Source organism: Lygodium microphyllum, chromosome 7 (assembly GCF_053477565.2).
Source record: "Lygodium microphyllum isolate KBCC chromosome 7, Lygodium_microphyllum_v1.1.10, whole genome shotgun sequence".
Taxonomy (NCBI): Eukaryota; Viridiplantae; Streptophyta; class Polypodiopsida; order Schizaeales; family Lygodiaceae; genus Lygodium; species Lygodium microphyllum.
In genome coordinates, this window is record NC_141141.1 from 106,173,971 (window position 1) to 106,195,061 (window position 21,091).

General features: G+C 39.0%; 1 protein-coding gene across 1 annotated transcript in view; it reads right to left on the bottom strand.

Moving 5' to 3' along the window:
- Positions 1 to 19,207: 19,207 nt before the first annotated feature.
- The window catches only part of LOC148033793 (T-complex protein 1 subunit zeta 1), a 41,468-nt gene continuing 39,584 nt past the window's right edge, over positions 19,208 to 21,091 (bottom strand). The window contains exons 13-15 of the mRNA XM_087681782.1: positions 20,356 to 20,463; positions 19,439 to 19,557; positions 19,208 to 19,347 (exon numbers count right to left, since the gene is read on the bottom strand). Of these exons, the coding sequence (XP_087537908.1) occupies positions 19,275 to 19,347; positions 19,439 to 19,557; positions 20,356 to 20,463 (300 nt within the window). The 3' untranslated portion in view covers positions 19,208 to 19,274. The remainder of the gene's footprint in view (positions 19,348 to 19,438; positions 19,558 to 20,355; positions 20,464 to 21,091) is intronic.

Consider the following 21,091-nt stretch of genomic DNA (forward strand, 5'->3'; position numbering starts at 1 on the left):
ATGGGCTAGCCTCTTTTCCAAACTTCTTTTCGTGGCATCATGAGGAAGGAACCAAGAGAGCATAGTGATATATAGCAACCAGTGTTATATGCATACATGTGCATTGGGGAAACGGGGGGGAAATGTATGATTCTGAGTTAAACCTTGTAAATGTCCTTAAAAGGACTGAAGGTCAATTTTAGCAAATGGGCTCCATCACAAGCTAATATATATGTAATCATGCTTGGTAGATGAATAGTGAGAAAGATTATTTAGTGAGTTTTTCAATTGATTTAGCATTAGAATGTCTCCAATATCACAAGTTCTAGACGACTTTCCACATAATTGTCACATTGTGAATCATGTCAATATCATGAGCTTCTGTGAGGGAGGGACCACATACCTAGTTAGGTAAAATTGGGGCAAGGGCTTGTCGGCTTGGGGTGGGGGCCACCAACCCCCCACCCCAACACTTTTACCTAGCTATATGGTGCCTCCTAATCAAAGGCTCATAATGTTCAACACTATAGGAAAAAGCAAGGGAAAAGAGCCCCTTCTCTCACATGGGGAAAGATCAAAGGTTTCTTGTATATGTGTTTGTCAACCATTGGTCATATTGTCCCTTACAAAGCCTAAAGTACAACAATGGATAAAATATATTTTTCTAGCACATGCTTGCATAGACATTCAAAAGATCAATGCAATAGGACATTAAAATCAATAAGGTTTAAGGAACTCACAACAAACTTCACAGCACTATGGTCTTCCACTGGGTGCACTAAACTTGGATTATGTTGATTGTGTGACTTTTACCTTGTTCTTTATGGAAAGTCCCTCAATTACAAAGGTAACTTTTGTTCATTGTGTTCATTGGTCTACTAGTTTTCCCGACAAACATAATGATATCAAGGTGTTTGTTTCTTTGTTTGATTTTTGGACAAGTGCAAGAGAGAGAGATGTTAGCAAACCCGAATGTGGGGTTAATCATGGTGTGTAGCAAAATAATTTACACATAATCATGGTGGATTATAATAGATAAGGAACTTCATTACTATAGAAAGAAGGCACACGATATGCACGCTCAACAATTATTCCCACTATCTTGCATTGCAAACAGTGGTTACATTTTATAGAAGAGGTGAGGCCTCACTTATGAAGCCTTACAATTCCTATGTATATCCCCATGTGACACACTATTACTCACACTTTACATATGTGCACCTACTTTACATTTGTGCACCTATGTGGAATACTTCTCTCCAGACATTACATCCATGTCCTCACACCATACAACCTCTAGCAAATATAGTGCTTTCACACATGCACATTCAAAATCATCGAAGCTTATATTTTCAATGCCCTCTCTTAAGTGAGGTGTTATCTTTATCTTTCACCCATCTAGTGTAGCATTGCACAACTACAATCACTACCTCTCAACACCCCCCCTCATTGCTAGATTGGAGTGTTACCTCATGACTACACACATCTAGTCCACCATATGCATGTCTTTTGTGCATGTGACATATTCGCACAAGCAACACTTGCTTGGGCGACTCCACCTTATACTTCTTGGACAAGCATAGATGTTCAGCAAAGGTATGACAAGCCCACTCGTGCAACTAGCATGTGCACGCTCTCACATACCATGCACTCATCAAATCTTTTTGAGATCTCAATCTCGGGCAAAGAATCCCACACAAGTCCATTCTTGTGTGACCTCATCTCAAACACACTCTATCGAGACACACATGTATATATACCTCCATTCATTTTGAACCTCTGGGTGGGCTAGAGCGAAGGACCTGTCCCACACAAGTCCATTCTTGTGTGACCTCATCTCGAACACACTCTATCGAGACACACACGTATATATACCTCCATTCATTTTGAACCTCTAGGTGGGCTAGAGCGAAGGACCTGTATACCATGGGTGAAATACAATATTTTAGTTTGAGGATACTGCTAGGATGCAATGCAAAAATTTACAATACATTGAATTACTATGTGGGTGTGAACAAGACCTTTCACAAAACCATCATTAAGCTCAAGTTTTGTCCTTTTTCTAAAATATGAGTGGATAAGGAGCCATATGGCATCCTACTCCTCTTCTTGCCCGAGCTTCATATTCCGAATTTCTCTAAGCTTGCGTATAATCAAAGTTGCCCGAACTGTTCGTTAGATTACATGCTGCCCGTGGAGTTTCGTCACCGGTTCCTTTCTCTGCATGTATTGCATGGCTCCGCCATAGCTGCTGTTGTGACCGTATTGCGCCCAGTACTCAGCACTTCCCTTGGCTCCTCAGCTGCTGCTTCCATGCTTATGTTCACCCTAGTCTGAGTAGTACGCAGCTTCTCCCGTAGAGCGTTCTTCGCAGCTCCAGCACCACTGCAACATGGGTTGAAGTGAGGCTTCTACAGAGTGCAGATATGAGTGCGCCTCTCTATCAGAGTAAAGATGTCAGCCTTTAGATCTCTGATATTCGATTGCCCTCAGGGTAAACATGAAGGCCGTCAGGGGCCATCTCCATAGATACAGAGGCAGCAGCACTATATTCTATTTAATATGAGCCTATCTCTTACTTGCCTTTCAATCTTCCTCCGCCGTGTTCAACATCAGCTTATGCTTGCCACGTTAGCTCGTTCATCACCAACACACCTACCTCTGATCATCTTTAATGGTGAAGATGTCAGTACTGAAAGCTTTCAGCTAGCTCTCCTCTGTCCCCATTCTACAACACCTTCAGCAATCTTCACTTCCATGAAAGAAGTGGTTGTACACGGCCCTGTTTCTTTCTTCACATCTGTATCAACCCATTGGGCTGTTGATAGTGTTGTCGCCAGCTTTATCTACTCGCCGTTTGCCAACCTGATCAGGGCATCCCTTGTAGAAACCATAACCACTCTTTCAAGCAGATTCCCACAAGAATGCCATCAAGGATGCCTTTCTCGTGCCTCTTCTTTTACCAACCCTGCAGCAGCATTGCCAATTTTCACATTTCATGAGCATATTCACAAGCAATGTCGCAGTCGACATGTCGCAATATGCTGTAAGCCAGCCATCACTCTTCGTTTAATGGCAGCAAGCATTGACCACTTCAGACACTCTTGCAACAGCTATGGGATTTATAATCCCATGCACAACAGCTAAAAAGCCAAAAACTTGAGGTATCAGTCCAAAGCACCTCTTGACTCTATGGCAACTTGTTTGACGACAATGGCTTCACATACCACTGAAAACCCCATTTTGAGTTTTCATGTTGAAAAGCTCCTCTTGCATCCTTCAATAATAGCTTCATTAACTCCTCCAAATGTATTTAAATACTCTCATATGAATCTTGATTGATAAGTTGAGTGTGCTAATAAAATTCCAAAACGTAAACATACAAATAATTTAGAGGAAAAATCTATATATTATAACACCTTGATTAAGAATCCACACAAGCTCTAATATCATGTTAGCAAACCCAAATGTGTGGCTAATCATGGTGTGTAGCAAAATGATTTGCACAGAATCATGGTGGATTATAATAGACAAGAAACTTCATTGCTATAGAAAGAAGGCACACAATATTCATAATAATAGACAAGAAACTTCATTGCTATAGAAAGAAGGCACACAATAATCATAGTCAACAAGGGTTCTCACTATCTTACATTGCAAACAATGGTTGCATTTTATAGAGGAGATGAGGCCTCATTTATGTAGCCTCGCAATTCTTGTGTGTCCCCATGTGACACATTATAAGTCACACTTTACATGTGTGCACCTATGTGGCACACTTCTCTGTATCCATGTCCTCACACCATAAATCTCTAGCACAAAGAGTGTTTTCACGCACATGCACACATACAATCATTGAAGCTTATATTCTCAACACCCCCTCTTAAGTCAGGTGTTATCTTTATATTTTCACCCAATGCATCCAATGTAGCATTGCACAACCATAATCGCTACCACTCAATAAGAGGCCAGTTGTCTAGTGCCACTTATGTTTATGTATTCCTTTCCTGTGAGAGATGGCTATCTAAATGAAGCTTTTTGTTCCATTACAACTGTGTCTACACACGCGCGCGCATACACACACACACACAGAGGTGCACTGTAACAATCACAACTCACCATAATGACGAGTGATAGAGAAATGGATTGGTTTTCAATCTTTGCATTGAGTGTTTTGGCACACCGGTAGGAGATGGAAACTTTGAGCTTAAGGATTAAAAGAAGCAATATTCTATGTTGATAAGAGATTAACATATGATAGTTAGCTTCTTTGACAAAGCTCATATTAATCAAAGCCTAAATCTAATGGTTGTCATGCCTATATTTTGCTATTTTTCCCATGCCTATTTTTGGCTATTCCCATTAAGACAAGGAAAAACAACATGTATTGTCATGATATTGTGAGGGGCTAGGTTAAGTAAACCCAAATCAAGTTAATCCGACAATTGTAACTGATCAACCTATAAAAAAAGAACACATCTCTTTTGAGAGAGAAGAGTTAATGGGAGATTGAAGCACAACAAAGTTGGCTGGTAGAGCCATATCTATATATATATATATATATATATATATATAATATTTTCTACTCCAAACCCAATTCAATTGCATTATCCAGATAAGTCGCAACGATGCGTTGTCTATATATATATATATATATATATATATATATATATATATATATATATATATATGCCTAAAGATAAGAATGCAATTGGGAATTGGTACCTTTGCCTAAAGATAAGAATGCAATTGGTTGTAAGTGGGTTTATAAGGTGAAGCACAATGCAGATGGTTCTGTGAACAGATACAAGGCAAGATTAGTAGTCAAGGGGTATGCACAAACATATGGCATTGATTATGAAGAAACATTCAGTCCGGTTGTAAGGATGGCAACCATAAGAGCAATCATTGCTATGGCTTCATCAAAGGGATGGTCTTTACATCAGATGGATGTAAAGAATGCCTTCTTGCATGGTGATTTGCAAGAAGAGGTCTATATGGAGCAGCCACTAGGTTATGTGCATGCTGTTCATCCTGAGTTTGTTTGCAGGTTGAAGAAAGCCTTGTATGGCTTGAAGCAAGCACCTAGAGCATGGTCTGACAAGATAGGACAGTATCTTGTCACTATTGGCTTTCAGATTTCCAAGGCAGATTTCTCACTTGATGTGAGAAAAACAGAGAAAGGTATTATGCTACTTGTCATTTATGTTGATGATTTGATTATGACAGGCGATAGTGATAAAGATATCCTTCATGTGAAAATGCTATTGAAGCAGAAGTTTGAGATGAAGGATTTGGGAGAGCTACATTATTTCTTGGGCATTGAGGTGATTAGATCACCAAGTGGGATACGGCTCTTGCAGAGGCAGTATGGATTGGACATGCTGTCCAAATATGGGATGACAGGATGTAAGCCTATTTCAGTTCCTTTGGAGCAGAATGTGAAGCTAAGCGCAAATGCAGGTGAGCTTCTCGAAGACCCTACTATGTACAGACGCATAGTAGAAAGTTTGATTTATATGACTATTACCAGGCCAGATTTGAGCTATGTTGTTGCATTGGTAAGTCAGTTTATGCAGGCTCCAAGCAAACCATATTTGGATGCGGCTAGACGCATACTCAGGTATGTGAAGTCCACATTGCAGTATGGACTACTTTATGAGACTAGGGTTCAAATACAGTTGTATGGATACACTGATGCTGATTGGGCTGGTAGTATTTCTGATAGACGATCTACCAGTGGACATGTGTTCTCTTTTGGGAGTGCTACAGTCACTTGGAGCAGCAAGAAACAGCCTACAATTGCCTTGTCGAGCACAGAGGCTAAGTACAGGGGGGCAGCAATGGTTGCATGTGAGGTAGCTTGGTTGCATAAGCTACTTTATGATATGCATCGGCCTACAGATGGGCCAGTTGTCATTTATTGTGACAACATGAGCAGTATACACTTGGCAAATAACCCAGTCTATCATACTAGAACAAAGCACATTGAGGTGCAGTATCACTATGCGCGGGAGAGGGTTTTACTAGGTCTTATTGATCTAGTTTATGTCGGCACAGAGGATCAGGTAGCTGATATATTCACGAAGGCATTGGGCATAGAGAAGCCGCGCAAGTTCAGAGACCTGCTTGGTGTGTAGGAATTGGGGTTGAGCTCGAGGGGGAGTGTCGAGATATCGAGCTCCACTCGTGATATGCCAGGGTGACCGTTGTGCATTTATGTCACCACTTGTTAGCTGCAGATGCGGTTGGTACACCGCCCATGAATAATAGCTAGATGACAACTATCCTTATCTACTCTAGTTCGTGGCTCAGTTAGTATGCCACCTTAGTTAGTTGAGTTTGGTTTGAGACCCATATATAGGGTTCTTCTATTTCTATGTACTTGAGTTCTTTTGGACTTACACAACTAAGAAGAGGAAAACTGTTTTCAGCCTCAACCTGTGTGGGTATTCCCCCGTTGTGCAAGCAAGAAAGCTACAAGTGAGACTCCTTCCTTCTCTCCCACAATCTTGACAAAAACAACATAAGGCAATGGATACATATTGGTCCTAACAAAATGTATTACACAACGAGCAGAGGCAAAAGCTATTCCAAAAGCAACAGCCAACCAAGTTGCAAAATTTTTAGTCGAATATGTCAGAAGTTGGCATTCTAGTCTTGAACAAATACTCTTAGACAATGGAAAACAACTCACATCTAAATTAATGCAATTGATAACAAAAGCAATGGGCATAAAGCAAATATTTCCATCTCCTTTCCATCCACAAACTAATGGATTTACAAAAAGATTAAACAAAAAGCTTAAAAACATGATAGCCATGTACATTGATCCAGCACATGAGGAGTGGAACCAATATTTATTGTACTTACTACATGCATATACAACCATGGTACAAGCCTCAACCAAAATCAGTCCCTTTAGAGCCCTATAAGGAAGGGATCCTAAGTTTCCAACAAATATTAGTGTAAGTGACAACCAAATCAAATACCAAGATGCCATGGATTGTTATATCCATCTCAAGAAATAGTTGCCACTAATGATCTCAAGCATCCAAAGAACTTACAACTAGCACACAACGGTACATGAAACAATATGATCAAGGATGAAGTCATCCAAAAGCTCAAGGATGACAATGCGAGTGGGGAAAAACCAAATAACCAAGATCACACACATCGAGATAAAAGAATTCAATGCCATGACCAATGTTTTTAAAGAAAAGTGCGAGTAGCTTACTCACATGTATTCTATCTTGTCAAAGACATAAAGGCAAAGTTGACTGGCAAAACCCTCTCTCTCTCTCTCTCTCTCTCTCTCTCTCTCTCTCTCTCTCTCTCTCTCTCTCTCTCTCTCTCTCTCTCTCTCTCTCTCTCTCTCTCTCTCTCTCTCTCTCTCTCTCTCTCTCTCTCTCTCTCTCTCTCTCTCTCTCTCTCTCTCTCTCTATAGAATTGTGTATTACAATATTATACCAAGATGTCTAGATAGTTGAGGGCTTAATCTAAATAAATGCAAGCTATTTCAAAACACTTAGCTATGATGTGAATTATTGGATATCATGTCAAATTTAGGCCTTATAGACTCATACAGAGTGATGCATGATTTACTGATGAGGAAAGAGTAAAATAGGAGACTCGTGATTTTATAACATCAACTCATGAATGCAATGAGGGTATAACCTTAAGCTTGGAACAATAAGCAAGTTGGTTCTTCTTAGAGAATATCCAAGTTGATGTACGGAGAAAAATGGCGCAATGATGATTACTATAAGTAGAACTAAGAATGGCCTTCCCAATTTCAAATTCAAGATTGCCTTCTTGTTGATGGAAAAATTTTAAGTTGAAATGAACGAAAAGCAGTTGGCTACTTTACATAAGTGGTTGTCCTTCTCTTAATGGGGTACAACAAACCAATAGAGGGGTATAAAAACAATGACCAAAAAGAGCTCAATAGAGCTACAATTTAGGGGAAATTTTAGTGTTGTTATTTTAGAGCTTTCCTTAGGCATGGTATTTTAGCTTGCCTTTTGTAGAATATTGAGGTTTTCGTTGGGAGTAAAGGCACATATACCTAGTTGCCCGTGTATTACTACACTAACAATACTCGCACAACTATACACTATAGGTGGCAAGCTCCCATCACTACCATTTCATTCTTCATTATTTCAATGACATTTGAATAAAGGGAAGATCGATCATGCATTGTGACTGCTGGAGTTCCCACATCCCCCCTCTCTCTCTCTCTCTCTCTCTCTCTCTCTCTCTCTCTCTCTCTCTCTCTCTCTCTCTCTCTCTCTCTCTCTCTCTCTCTCTCTCTCTCTCTCTCTCTCTCTCTCTCTCTCTCTCTCTCTCTCTCTCTCTCTCTCTCTCTCTCTCTCTCTCTCTCTCTCTCTCTCTCTCTCTCTCTCTCTCTCTATAGAATTGTGTATTACAATATTATACCAAGATGTCTAGATAGTTGAGGGCTTAATCTAAATAAATGCAAGCTATTTCAAAACACTTAGCTATGATGTGAATTATTGGATATCATGTCAAATTTAGGCCTTATAGACTCATACAGAGTGATGCATGATTTACTGATGAGGAAAGAGTAAAATAGGAGACTCGTGATTTTATAACATCAACTCATGAATGCAATGAGGGTATAACCTTAAGCTTGGAACAATAAGCAAGTTGGTTCTTCTTAGAGAATATCCAAGTTGATGTACGGAGAAAAATGGCGCAATGATGATTACTATAAGTAGAACTAAGAATGGCCTTCCCAATTTCAAATTCAAGATTGCCTTCTTGTTGATGGAAAAATTTTAAGTTGAAATGAACGAAAAGCAGTTGGCTACTTTACATAAGTGGTTGTCCTTCTCTTAATGGGGTACAACAAACCAATAGAGGGGTATAAAAACAATGACCAAAAAGAGCTCAATAGAGCTACAATTTAGGGGAAATTTTAGTGTTGTTATTTTAGAGCTTTCCTTAGGCATGGTATTTTAGCTTGCCTTTTGTAGAATATTGAGGTTTTCGTTGGGAGTAAAGGCACATATACCTAGTTGCCCGTGTATTACTACACTAACAATACTCGCACAACTATACACTATAGGTGGCAAGCTCCCATCACTACCATTTCATTCTTCATTATTTCAATGACATTTGAATAAAGGGAAGATCGATCATGCATTGTGACTGCTGGAGTTCCCACATCCTCTCTCTCTCTCTCTCTCTCTCTCTCTCTCTCTCTCTCTCTCTCTCTCTCTCTCTCTCTCTCTCTCTCTCTCTCTCTCTCTCTCTCTCTCTCTCTCTCTCTCTCTCTCTCTCTCTCTCTCTCTCTCTCTCTCTCTCTCTCTCTCTCTCTAGAATTGTGTATTACAATATTATACCAAGATGTCTAGATAGTTGAGGGCTTAACCTAAATAAATGCAAGCTATTTCAAAACACTTAGCTATCGTGTGAATTATTGGATATCACGTCAAATTTAGGCCTTATAGACTCATACAGAGTGATGCATGATTACTGATGAGGAAAGAGTGAAATAGGAGACTCATGATTTTATAACATCAACTCATGAATGCAATGAGGGTATAACCTTAAGCTTGGAACAATAAGCAAGTTGGTTCTTCTTAGAGAATATCCAAGTTGATTCATACCTAATACGTGCGGAGAAAAATGGCGCAATGATGATTACTATAAGTAGAACTAAGAACGGCCTTCCCAATTTCAAATTCAAGATTGCCTTCTTGTTGATGGAAAATTTTTAAGTTGAAATGAACGAAAAGCAGTTGGCTACTTTACATAAGTGGTTGTCCTTCTCTTAATGGGGTATAACAAACCAGTAGAGGGGTACAAAAAAACAACGACCAAAAAGAGCTCAATAGAGCTACAATTTAGGGGAAATTTTAGTGTTGTTATTTTAGAGCTTTCCTTAGGCATGGTATTTTAGCTTGCCTTTTGTAGAATATTGAGGTTTTCGTTGGGAGTAAAGGCACCTATACCTAGTCGCCCGTGTATTACTACACTAACAATACTCGCACAACTATACACTATAGGTGGCAAGCTCCCATCACTACCATTTCATTCTTCATTATTTCAATGACATTTGAATAAAGGGAAGATCGATCACGCATTGTGACTGCTGGAGTTCCCACATCCTCTCTCTCTCTCTCTCTCTCTCTCTCTCTCTCTCTCTCTCTCTCTCTCTCTCTCTCTCTCTCTCTCTCTCTCTCTCTCTCTCTCTCTCTCTCTCTCTCTCTCTCTCTCTCTCTCTCTCTCTCTCTCTCTCTCTCTCTAGAATTGTGTATTACAATATTATACCAAGATATCTAGATAGTTGAGGGCTTAACCTAAATAAATGCAAGCTATTTCAAAACACTTAGCTATCGTGTGAATTATTGGATATCACGTCAAATTTAGGCCTTATAGACTCATACAGAGTGATGCATGATTACTGATGAGGAAAGAGTAAAATAGGAGACTCATGATTTTATAACATCAACTCATGAATTCAATGAGGGTATAACCTTAAGCTTGGAACAATAAGCAAGTTGGTTCTTCTTAGAGAATATCCAAGTTGATTCATACCTAATACGTGCGGAGAAAAATGGCGCAGTGATGATTACTATAAGTAGAACTAAGAACGGCCTTCCCAATTTCAAATTCAAGATTGCCTTCTTGTTGATGGAAAAATTTTAAGTTGAAATGAACGAAAAGCAGTTGGCTACTTTACATAAGTGGTTGTCCTTCTCTTAATGGGGTATAACAAACCAGTAGAGGCGTATAAAAACAATGACCAAAAAGAGCTCAATAGAGCTACAATTTAGGGGAAATTTTAGTGTTGTTATTTTAGAGCTTTCCTTAGGCATGTTATTTTAGCTTGCCTTTTGTAGAATATTGAGGTTTTCGTTGGGAGTAAAGGCACCTATACCTAGTCGCCCGTGTATTACTACACTAACAATACTCACACAACTATACACTATAGGTGGCAAGCTCCCATCACTACCACTTCATTCTTCATTATTTCAATGACATTTGAATAAAGGGAAGATCGATCACGCATTGTGACTGCTGGAGTTCCCACATCTTCTCTCTCTCTCTCTCTCTCTCTCTCCACCATAGCTTTTGCTTTCGCTCACATTCTTCCGATTCGAGCTTCCCTTCAAGCTCACTCCCTTCAACTAGTATCAAAGCCAACCATTCAAGGAGCTTCTTCATCCTTTGCTTCAACCCAGATTCAAAGCTTCAACTCAAAACTTCATGGCAACCATTGTTTTTCTCTCTCGAGGTATGCATTGAGACTTTCCTTCTTCCGACTTGTTCCAGCTTGCTCCGTACTTGTAGAGGAGCTTCCCAAGGCTTAGTTGAGCCTTGTTCGGTGCTTATTGAGGTGAGGAGTAGCCATTTTATCCATTTTAAGTGGATACAAAGCATGTTGTAGAAGTCATGGATAGTTATAATAGCTTGACAACACTATCGTATTTTGGCCATAACTTTTGCATATGGTATCAGATTTAGGCATTCTATAGCTAGAAACAAGGAGTGCGACAAGAGCTACAAATTTGGGCACTCACAGAGTTGATTCTTGCAGTTTTTTATTCTCTCTTTCACACAAAACAGAATTGTTCAAGTTTGGATAGCAAACTTTAAATTCCATAATGCATATTTGATGCTTCAAGGATGACATCTTAGTACCATGATGGTATGATTATGCTTTTGGAACTGATTTGAGCTCGAAATAGCTCAAATTTTACTGATATTTTGGTGTTGTAATAATAGGGCAACAAGCATTTATTAGTGAAAAGCTTATGCATAATGCTCATTGATGCTTTACGAGATATTCTGTGAATATACGACTACTTCTATTGTTATGTATACTTCCTGATATGCTATGGCATGCTTCTGAGCTAAGTTTTGAGTTCAATTACATTGATATTAGCTATGGTTACATGCCCTAGTTTCTTTAGTGGCTTATGCAATTACGGGCTTGAAGTACATATTGGGTTTTATGCTTCCAAATGCATACTATATAGATATTGGATGTCTAGATGCCATTCAAATGATATCTTGAGCTTTGCTTGCTCATTTGGCATTCAACTTTTGCTTCAGTGGTGGGAGATATTCGGTTTTATGCATTGAGCCACATTGGCACTTGGATGTACTACAAAGCATTTGGTTTATGTAACTGATCATGAGCTTATTACAATGAGATAGTGGAACTCATTGTGACATGTACATGCTCTCTTGATATTTATTGGATATAGTTACCCTATCATGGGCTAATTTAATCTCTTGGGTTGGACGTGGTACTTATGTCTGTCAGGGTATTGTTAGTGGTATTTATATACTTTTGGATTATGTATTGAGCTTTTCTTTGTGGGTTATGCATTTGGCAGTTCTCTTCATTTATCCTTGAGACCTACCATGTGCATGATGTCTATATGTATTGCATGTATAGTTTGTGACACACTACAGTTGTGACAATCTTCAGTGCCGATTGTTTCAGGCTTCTTCCTTCTTGGTTGCTCACAATTGATTGTTGGCATATTGCTACAATTTATTACAGACTATCATTTCAATTCTATGCATTCTATTTAAGGGAAATCACCTGGACTTGACAATCTTTTGCTTACACTTTATGGACAACTTATTACTTTGGTAGTATCTCTTGTCTTTCGCTTGATTTAGTAGTGGTTTTGGGGTTGATTTGCAAGGTATTACAACAACATGTCTTGCCTTTCTATGTACTTTCTTGGTCTCATTATGGCTAATGGTTCTCGCAATAGTGTTATCGTCAATATTGAGAAACTGGATGGGACCAATTACAACTACGCAGATTAAACCACTCTAAAATAGGAGTGCTAAGCCCGAAAACATTGGGTTTGAGGATTGGGATGAACTAGACGAGCTATGCAAGTCCACAATCATTTTATCACTCTCTAAGCAAGTTCACTACAATGTTGTAAACGAAAATCAAATTGCGTAGGAGCTTTGGATACAGATTAAGAATATTTATGACAAGCAAAATTCTACATCTCAAATGTATTGGCTTAAGCAATTGATGGATCTTTGCATGAAGGGACTTCTATGTCTACTACTCGCATAGACTTGATTAACCAATCCCCTTGCACTGCTATTGATTGCTAGGTTGCAAATGAGATTTGGATTGGAAAACCTCCATCATATGCTCTTTGCACATCTTTGGTTGTGAGACATTCTACCATGTTTCCAAAGACAAGTAAAATAAGTCGACGAATCCTATCTGTGAAATGCATCTTTCTTGGTTATGGGGATGCAAGTGAGATGGGGTATCGCCTATGGGATCCACAAGCTTGCAAGGTTATCCATAGCCATGATGTCATTTTCCATGAGGAAAAGATGCATAAGCAATCTAAGCAAGTGATTGAGGTATGCAATTTATGCTCCAGTGGCCCAGGGACCCACTTGTTGTGCAAGATCAGCCTGCGTTGAGACGCTCTACTAAAGCGTCTGTTTGAGTGCTTTATGCCCTCCATGGATTATGTTATGGTGACAGATGTAGATGAAACTCTCTCTTATGATGAGGCCATGCACAAAGATGATAGCCACTCATGGGACATGGCTATGCAGTCAGAGTTTAACTCTTTACAAGCTAACCATACATGGAATTTGATTCATTTGCCTAGTGGCAAGAGGGCATTGCTATGCAAGTGGGTATATAAGCTGAAAAGCATCCCTAGACACCCCAAGCCCACTTATAAGGCCAAATTGGTAGTTAAGGGTTTCAAGTAGAAATATGGTATCGACTTCAATGAAGTCTTTTCTCCTATGGCCAAAATGACCTATGCTTGGTACTAACGCTAGTTGCTCAGCTAGATCTGGGCCTTTATCAAATGGATGTAAAGACATCTTTTATACATGGGGACTTGCATGATGAGATCTATATACAACAGCCTAAGGGCTTTGAAGAAAAAGGCAAGGAATATATAGTGTGCAATTTGAGAAAGAGCCTTTATGGCCTTAAGTAGGCACCTAGGGAATGGTACCACAAGTTTGATGCTTTTATGCATTCACATGGATATAGCCATAGTACTATGGATCTGTGTTTATACAGGAAGAAAGATCGTGATGGCAGCCTTTTGATTTTGGTACTCTATGTGAATGATATGCTTATTGCTAGGAGAGCTCATGATGAGCTGGATGCCTTGAAAACTCAACTCAAGAAAAGCTTTGAGATAAAGGACATGAGACAAGCCTCACATATTCTTGGAATGTGCATGATGTGCGATCGTTGTAAGGGACTTCTTTATATGTCACAGGAATATATCCAAAAAGTCCTTGAGCAGTTTCATATCCAAGACAATAAGCCTATTAGTTGTCCTCTACCTCCTCATGTGAAGGTTAGTCAAGCTGATTGTCTGCAGTTTTGTTCACAGTTTGATGAGTAGAAGACTAAGATGGCCATGATCCCTTATCCATCCTAGGTGGGTAGTTTAATATATACCATGATAGCCACTCGTCCTGATGTAGCATTTACAATGGGAGTTGTGGCACACTATATGCCTACACCTAGCAACGGCATTGGGATGACGTCGAGGGTATCATGAAATACCTGAAGAACATCGTGGCTATGTACATATCTTATGGTGGGCAAGATACAACAGTCGTGGGATATACTAACTCAGATTATGCACGACATGTAGACAGTAGGAAGTCCACCTTTGGCTATGTCTTTACCTTTGTTGAAGGTGCTATTTCTTAGATGTGCAGGGTGCTGAAATGCACAACCCTCTCTACTACTAAGACCGAGTATATTACAACCACTAAGGCTTATAAGGAGACTCCCTAATTAGGTTGTCTACTAACAAACCTTAGTATTACTAATGTGATCCTTACACTACATTCGGATTCTATAAGTACTATCTAACTAGCCAAGAATCCGATCTTCCATGCGAAGACAAAACACATTGAGGTGCATTACCACTATATTAGAGAGGTTGGTTAGAACAAGTTGTTGACCTCGTCAAGATCTCAACTTACCAAAATCCTGCATATCTGCTCACGAAAAATCTCTCAACGAAATGTTTTACCTTCCTTAGGAAATTTATGGACGTTAGATGAGATGACATCTTTTCTCATTCCATTGTACTTATGTACATTTGTACTTTTACTTTTTCTTATTTTCTCCTCACTAGGGACGTATTTGCCTTCAAGTGGGAGGTTGTTGAGGATAAGGGTGTATGTGCCTAACCGCCCATATATTACTACACTAACAATACCCACACACTTGTACACTGCAGGTGGCGAGCATCCATCACTATCACTTCATTCTTTATTCTTTTAGTGATTTGAATAAAAGAAAGGTTGGTCACACATTGTGACTGTTGAAGTTTCTATATATATATATATATATATATATATATATATATATATATATATATATATATATATATATATATATATATATATCTACCATAGCTCTTGCTTCCGCTCGTATGCTTCCACTCCAAGCTCACTCCTTTCAATTTTCTAAAAAAATTGGGAATAGTTGCAAGTGCCAAGGTTCTCTTGACAAAAGGGAAACCCTCTCAATTTTGCACATAATGAATTCTTATTTACTAAACTCAAATATGATTTTAAGAAGGAAAAAGAGAGCCATGAGTGCAAGTTTCGAATGAGCAAGAATGTAGTAAGAGATTAAGGAAAAATGGTTGGCTTAGAGCCCAAAGAGGATAGGGGATATTTGCACACTTAAATAGTATGCTTGATTGATAGATCCTTCATAATTGCAAAACTTACAAATGTGCAAATAAGTTGAAGAAGGAAAGTCATCAATACTAGATTGAGCTCCCATTGAATTCTTTAACACGTTTTGAGACGATGTGCTTTAACTAGGTAAGGATCTACAAGAAATGCAAGTAGTCTTGAACAGAGGTGTAATCAATTTGGTGCCTACTATGAATAAAGTGAGAACTAAACATAACCATTAACATCCTCTCATGTTAAATGTAATTGCTAGCAACGGCATTACATTACAAATTATACCATAACCATCAACATCCATTCACCATGTTAAATGCCATACGAGGTAATCGCAATGACATTGCATTACAAATTATACATTTTCTATCATTAATTCTACACGATCAATAGTATGCTAGTCCATGGATAGAGAATCCAAGATGATATTATGAACCTTGCGTTCAACTAGAGTGCCCTTTGGCACAGCTAGATGAGAATTTTTTATTACAAATATGGTAGGAAAAGCGTACAATAGACTCAACTAAGACTATATCATTCTTGTCTTGCCAAATTTGGGCTTCGGTATATCTTTTAAAACTTCTTGGAGAAAAAGTTACATCTATTTACATAATAGGTTGATATTCACTAATGCTTTTGCAATCCTCGACTTAAATACTTACATTACAAAAGCGTTCCAATTCAAACTACATATGCACCACAAAGGTCCCATAGCCCCATTTTCATTCTTTGCATTGATAATTGAACCACTAAACAATGTTAATAGAAAGCTTTAGATTGATTACATCACAACACTATAGATGCTTGATGGGAATGTGCCCAAATGTGTTGCCTCCTTACCCATACCTAGTTATTAATTATGCCACACAATTATCCTTGTTCATAAATCATATGTAGATACCTACAATGCATTATGAAGCTAGGGTGACCATGGCTCAAGGACTTCATTGGCTAGAGAATACCGATAACAATGGAAAATTTGGAGTGAAGCACCCTTCAAAAATTGGAAGTAAACCAATGCTTGTCAAATCTATCATATAATAGCTATCTTCATGGGCCCTACTTTTCCCTTTCAAAATAGCTAGTAGCATAGGATCATGTGAAATTTGACACGTTCATCTAAAAATCTAGAGGACAAGGACAACTATTTATAGCTCAGAATAGCCCACTCAATGCTAAAGCTAGAGGAGCTATCAAGTTGGAACATTAAGAGGTAAATCACATAAACCTTTACTTTAAGTTGACAAAAAACCTAGGTTCATGACACCTCTAAACAATCATCGAGAGCATCGGACTATGGTCCAAACTCCATGCAATGATCTTACAAGGGATGATTTTGTCCAAGAAGCAAATTGACGCAAAGATTAGGTATTCTAAGTAATTCAAAAACTAGTCAACTATCAAAGAGTGCATTGAATGTTAGAAGTGGAGTCTATGGATAAGAGGGGATTGTTGGTTGGACCCGATTGCCAAGGAACCTAAAAAGTCATGCAATTGTCTACGTCAGCAAGTTACCTTCAATTGTGTCCTTTTCAACCTGTCAAGCTCATTAATGAATTGCATCTACATTTCAAGTTTCTTGAGGGCAAGCTCACATCATGCAGTAAAATGGCTTTAATGGAAAACTAGAATTCCTTAGAAGGCTGGATAAATCAAGAAATTGGATAAATGGAAATGATAATTAACTTTTGAACACATGTCGATTGCCTTTCATTATATGGAAACAATAACTAAAGTTTCTAGACCTAATCTAAAAAATCCACAATGCCAATGTACACTCCGCGAGTACATGAAAAGTAACAAATAACATCAATCCAAAAATTACATGGAAATTAGTATTATCTGTACATTTGATGCACACGAACTAGTTTCTACTCACATAGCTTTAATAAAAGCCTTCAATCATTACAACACAACCATGTAATCTCAAACGCAATGTCAACTCTATCTCGAAAGGATTATTCGCGCCCTGGTGAGGGATTCTATCAAGAATGGTCCCTTCTAACGTATGGTTAAGTTCCACCAAGAATTGCAAAGGTTTATAGAGTGAAGGATTCGGGGAGCTGCTCTTAGGCTACGCCCCTCACACTGTAGGCTGTTGTCAAAGGGGTTGCAAGCTTTGGGGTGTGTGCATGGATGGGTGTGGGTCCGTGCACATGCACTGGTGCATGGGCGCTGGTTGTGACTAGGACAAAGTGAGCATATGACAGCGAGACAAGCTTCCCCAAGAAGAGCTGGGATTGCTAGGTGCAGTGTCCTAGCCTTAGAAAAGGTATGTCTGCTAGGAGGAGATACACTAACCAAGTTAGACAAGTTTCCCCAAGAAGAGCTGGGATTGCTAGGTGTAGTGTCCTAGCCTTAGAAAAGGTATGTCTGCTAGGAGGAGATACACTAACCAAGTTACCATTAATTAAAGAGCGTTTGAATGGAAAAGCAAACAAATAGGAAAAGACATGACATAATAAAGCCAGAACATAATAAAGATTAGGAACTTTTTTTGAAAAAGTTGGGAGTGATTGAGAAAAGACTGCTCAGGTTCTCCCTACCAAAAACTTGCATAACATCCCAGAATTCAACTAGGAAAAACTTTTGAAGGTTAGCATAATTGTACGCAGACACTGCTCAAGCTCTCCCTGAAAAAGATTTCTGGTAAGATCACCCCTGGTGCCCTCTTTATAACAAAATGGCTCCCTACAATCTATCAACATCACATAGTCAACCCCAGGTTGAGGTCTCTTAAGGAATGAGAGATGCAAGTAGATTTATGTAGCACATTGGGCTCACTTTGAGTGGAAATCCCAACCTCCACTCTTCCTTCATGAGACAAGCTCTCCACTTGTTGCTCAAAAAATCCTCATGCTTCCTATAAAAGATTTCTGGTGAGATCACCCCCGGTGCCACCGCGCACCCCCCCCCCCCAAAACAAAAAAAAAAAGAAAGAAAGAAAACACAAAAACCCTTTCTCTGTGCAAATAATATACCATGGATAACTGTTAAACATTTAAGAAAGGAAGAGCAGTGTTTTGAAACATATTCAGGGCCAACTACTGAGATTTGTATAAAATGTCCAGCTCTACTTTCCAAACATAAGCTCACAGAGCATTCTCACATGGATGAAGGTTTGAGGGACACATCGTCCCTCTTGACAGTCTTTAACTTGTAAAATTGGGACTGACCAGCTACATTGATGCTCAGTGAGCATCCCAACCTTTTCACAAACCCACGAACTTGACATGATGTGACACTTGAGCTGCCTTTTGCTTTTGAGAGAACAATGCCCTCCATCAACCTCTGTTAAGAGTTAACTGACTAGAAAAAACTCTATCCACTTATGGCCATACCCTATAGCCACTTCAGTCAAGTTGATTGAACACATCACACCATCGCCAGGTCTGATTCAAAACTCAAAATTCTGTAAGAATGACTTTAACGCCAGCTGCAGCTAATCAGGACTCACAGAGTGACAAAGCCGCAGATACTCGTAAGGAATCATCAGGTAGTGAATGAGTCATTGAAGTTAAAGCATTTTTGAAGGCCTTGCAGAGAAAATACACAAAAAACACTTCACAATTAGCATTTTAGCTTTTACGCATGTTTCTCCCTGCCCTGATGACCTCATCAACCAGTAGCAATTGTGATGCAATTACAGGCCTGCAACAATTAAGAAGCAAGCTATTAAATACATTCACAATCCTTGCATATATATGCAGCATCTTTGCATTTACTTTTGCTTCATACTTACGCAGAGTTCAATATCTGCCGTTTGACACAATAATTGTCAAAGATCCCCTCTATCTGGGGATCCATCGGCTCACCCGTTTGATGGTTAAGTCCAACTACCAACCCATTGTCATGCTCTCTCTGCATAAGAATGAAAAGTACACCAAATAACTCATGGGCATAAAAATCACAAAAATCTTTCTCATAAAATGGAAGACTATCTTTCACATCTACAATGTCAAGAAGGGACTTCAGAAAATGCAAAAGCTCTGCAGATGCAGTCTGTGTGCAATGAGAATTCTTGTGACCTGTAAGGTAAAGCTTTCCTTTTCAAACTGAGGGGAAAAGGAAATAAAAGGGAGCAAAACAAGCAGAAATGCCACTTAAGGGAGGCAACAATGTGGAAGAGGCTGCATATTGGAACACAGGTTCACATATTGACGCCTGTAACTTGTCAACAAAGAGCAATGGTTTAAGCCATGTATGGTCTAGGAATGATTGGAGGTTCTTGTATAAACAATGTATTCTAAACCACACGCTTGGGATATTTCTTTAACCTACAATGCTATATAAGCAAATTCATTCTTATGTATGTATCCCATCATTATTTAGATGTTCACATATCTAGAGATAGGATGCAGATTAGATGAAGTGAAGTGCTTACTCTACTAACAATACTGCTTTGCGATTTTTTTCAGTATAATTCATTAGTTTAAGCGCAGGAATAGAGCAAACACTTGGATTCAACAGACTCTCAACATCTTCACACCTAGAAAGTATCAGAGCATTTTCCCATTCAATAACATCTAGAAATAAAATCCAGGCTGTTGCTTTGAATGTTAATGCAAAGAGCAAAACAGAAGTAATGATACTAAACTTTCATAATCTAGCTTGGCTTGATTCACAAAAATTAACTTCACCTGCAATTGGAGCCATTACCTGAAGGGCTATCAATACATCTTGGGTATCTAGTCCAGAGTTCTCAGCAAGGGTTTTTGGAATAACCAAAAGGGCATCTGCAAATGCCTCAACACCAAGCTGTGCCCGCTGCAAACCAAACACAGCCAGAACATCAGAAGAGGTTACAGATTGTGGGGAGCCGCAACATAAATGCTCAGTTATGTTATTTGTTGACAGTCACAACTTGCAATTAGTGTTACAGCAAGATTTTCTGATACAGCACACAAGTCCACAGTCCTGTGTTTTTGAATGATACTTTGAAAAAACCCTATGTTCCTAGACAAAATCTACCTGCAGAGGTGACTGTACTCTGCTGATTAAACTTTAGGGGAAATTTCCCGATATGCCCCTCAATTTTATGCAATCTCCTAAAATAGCTCTCAAATTCTCCTCTGGAATTTCCCTAGCCCATTCTTCTCCATATCAAGGATCTACCTTTCCACAGTGTTTAAGAAATCACCAACGATGAGTACAGATTAAAGGCATTTGTCTCCACGGATCATCAAGCATTTTGCCCCGTCAGCATATCAAAGCATAAACAGTGACTAATTCATTCATCCACATTGCTGGAACACAATAATAGTCATCAGAACTTTTAAAACTAAATGTAATGAGCATTTGAGAAAACTGTAATAGGGTAAGTGACTACTTTGACCAAATATATAGGGCTAAGTTTTTAAATTTGAGGGTATTTAGGGGGCCTCTGCCAAATTAA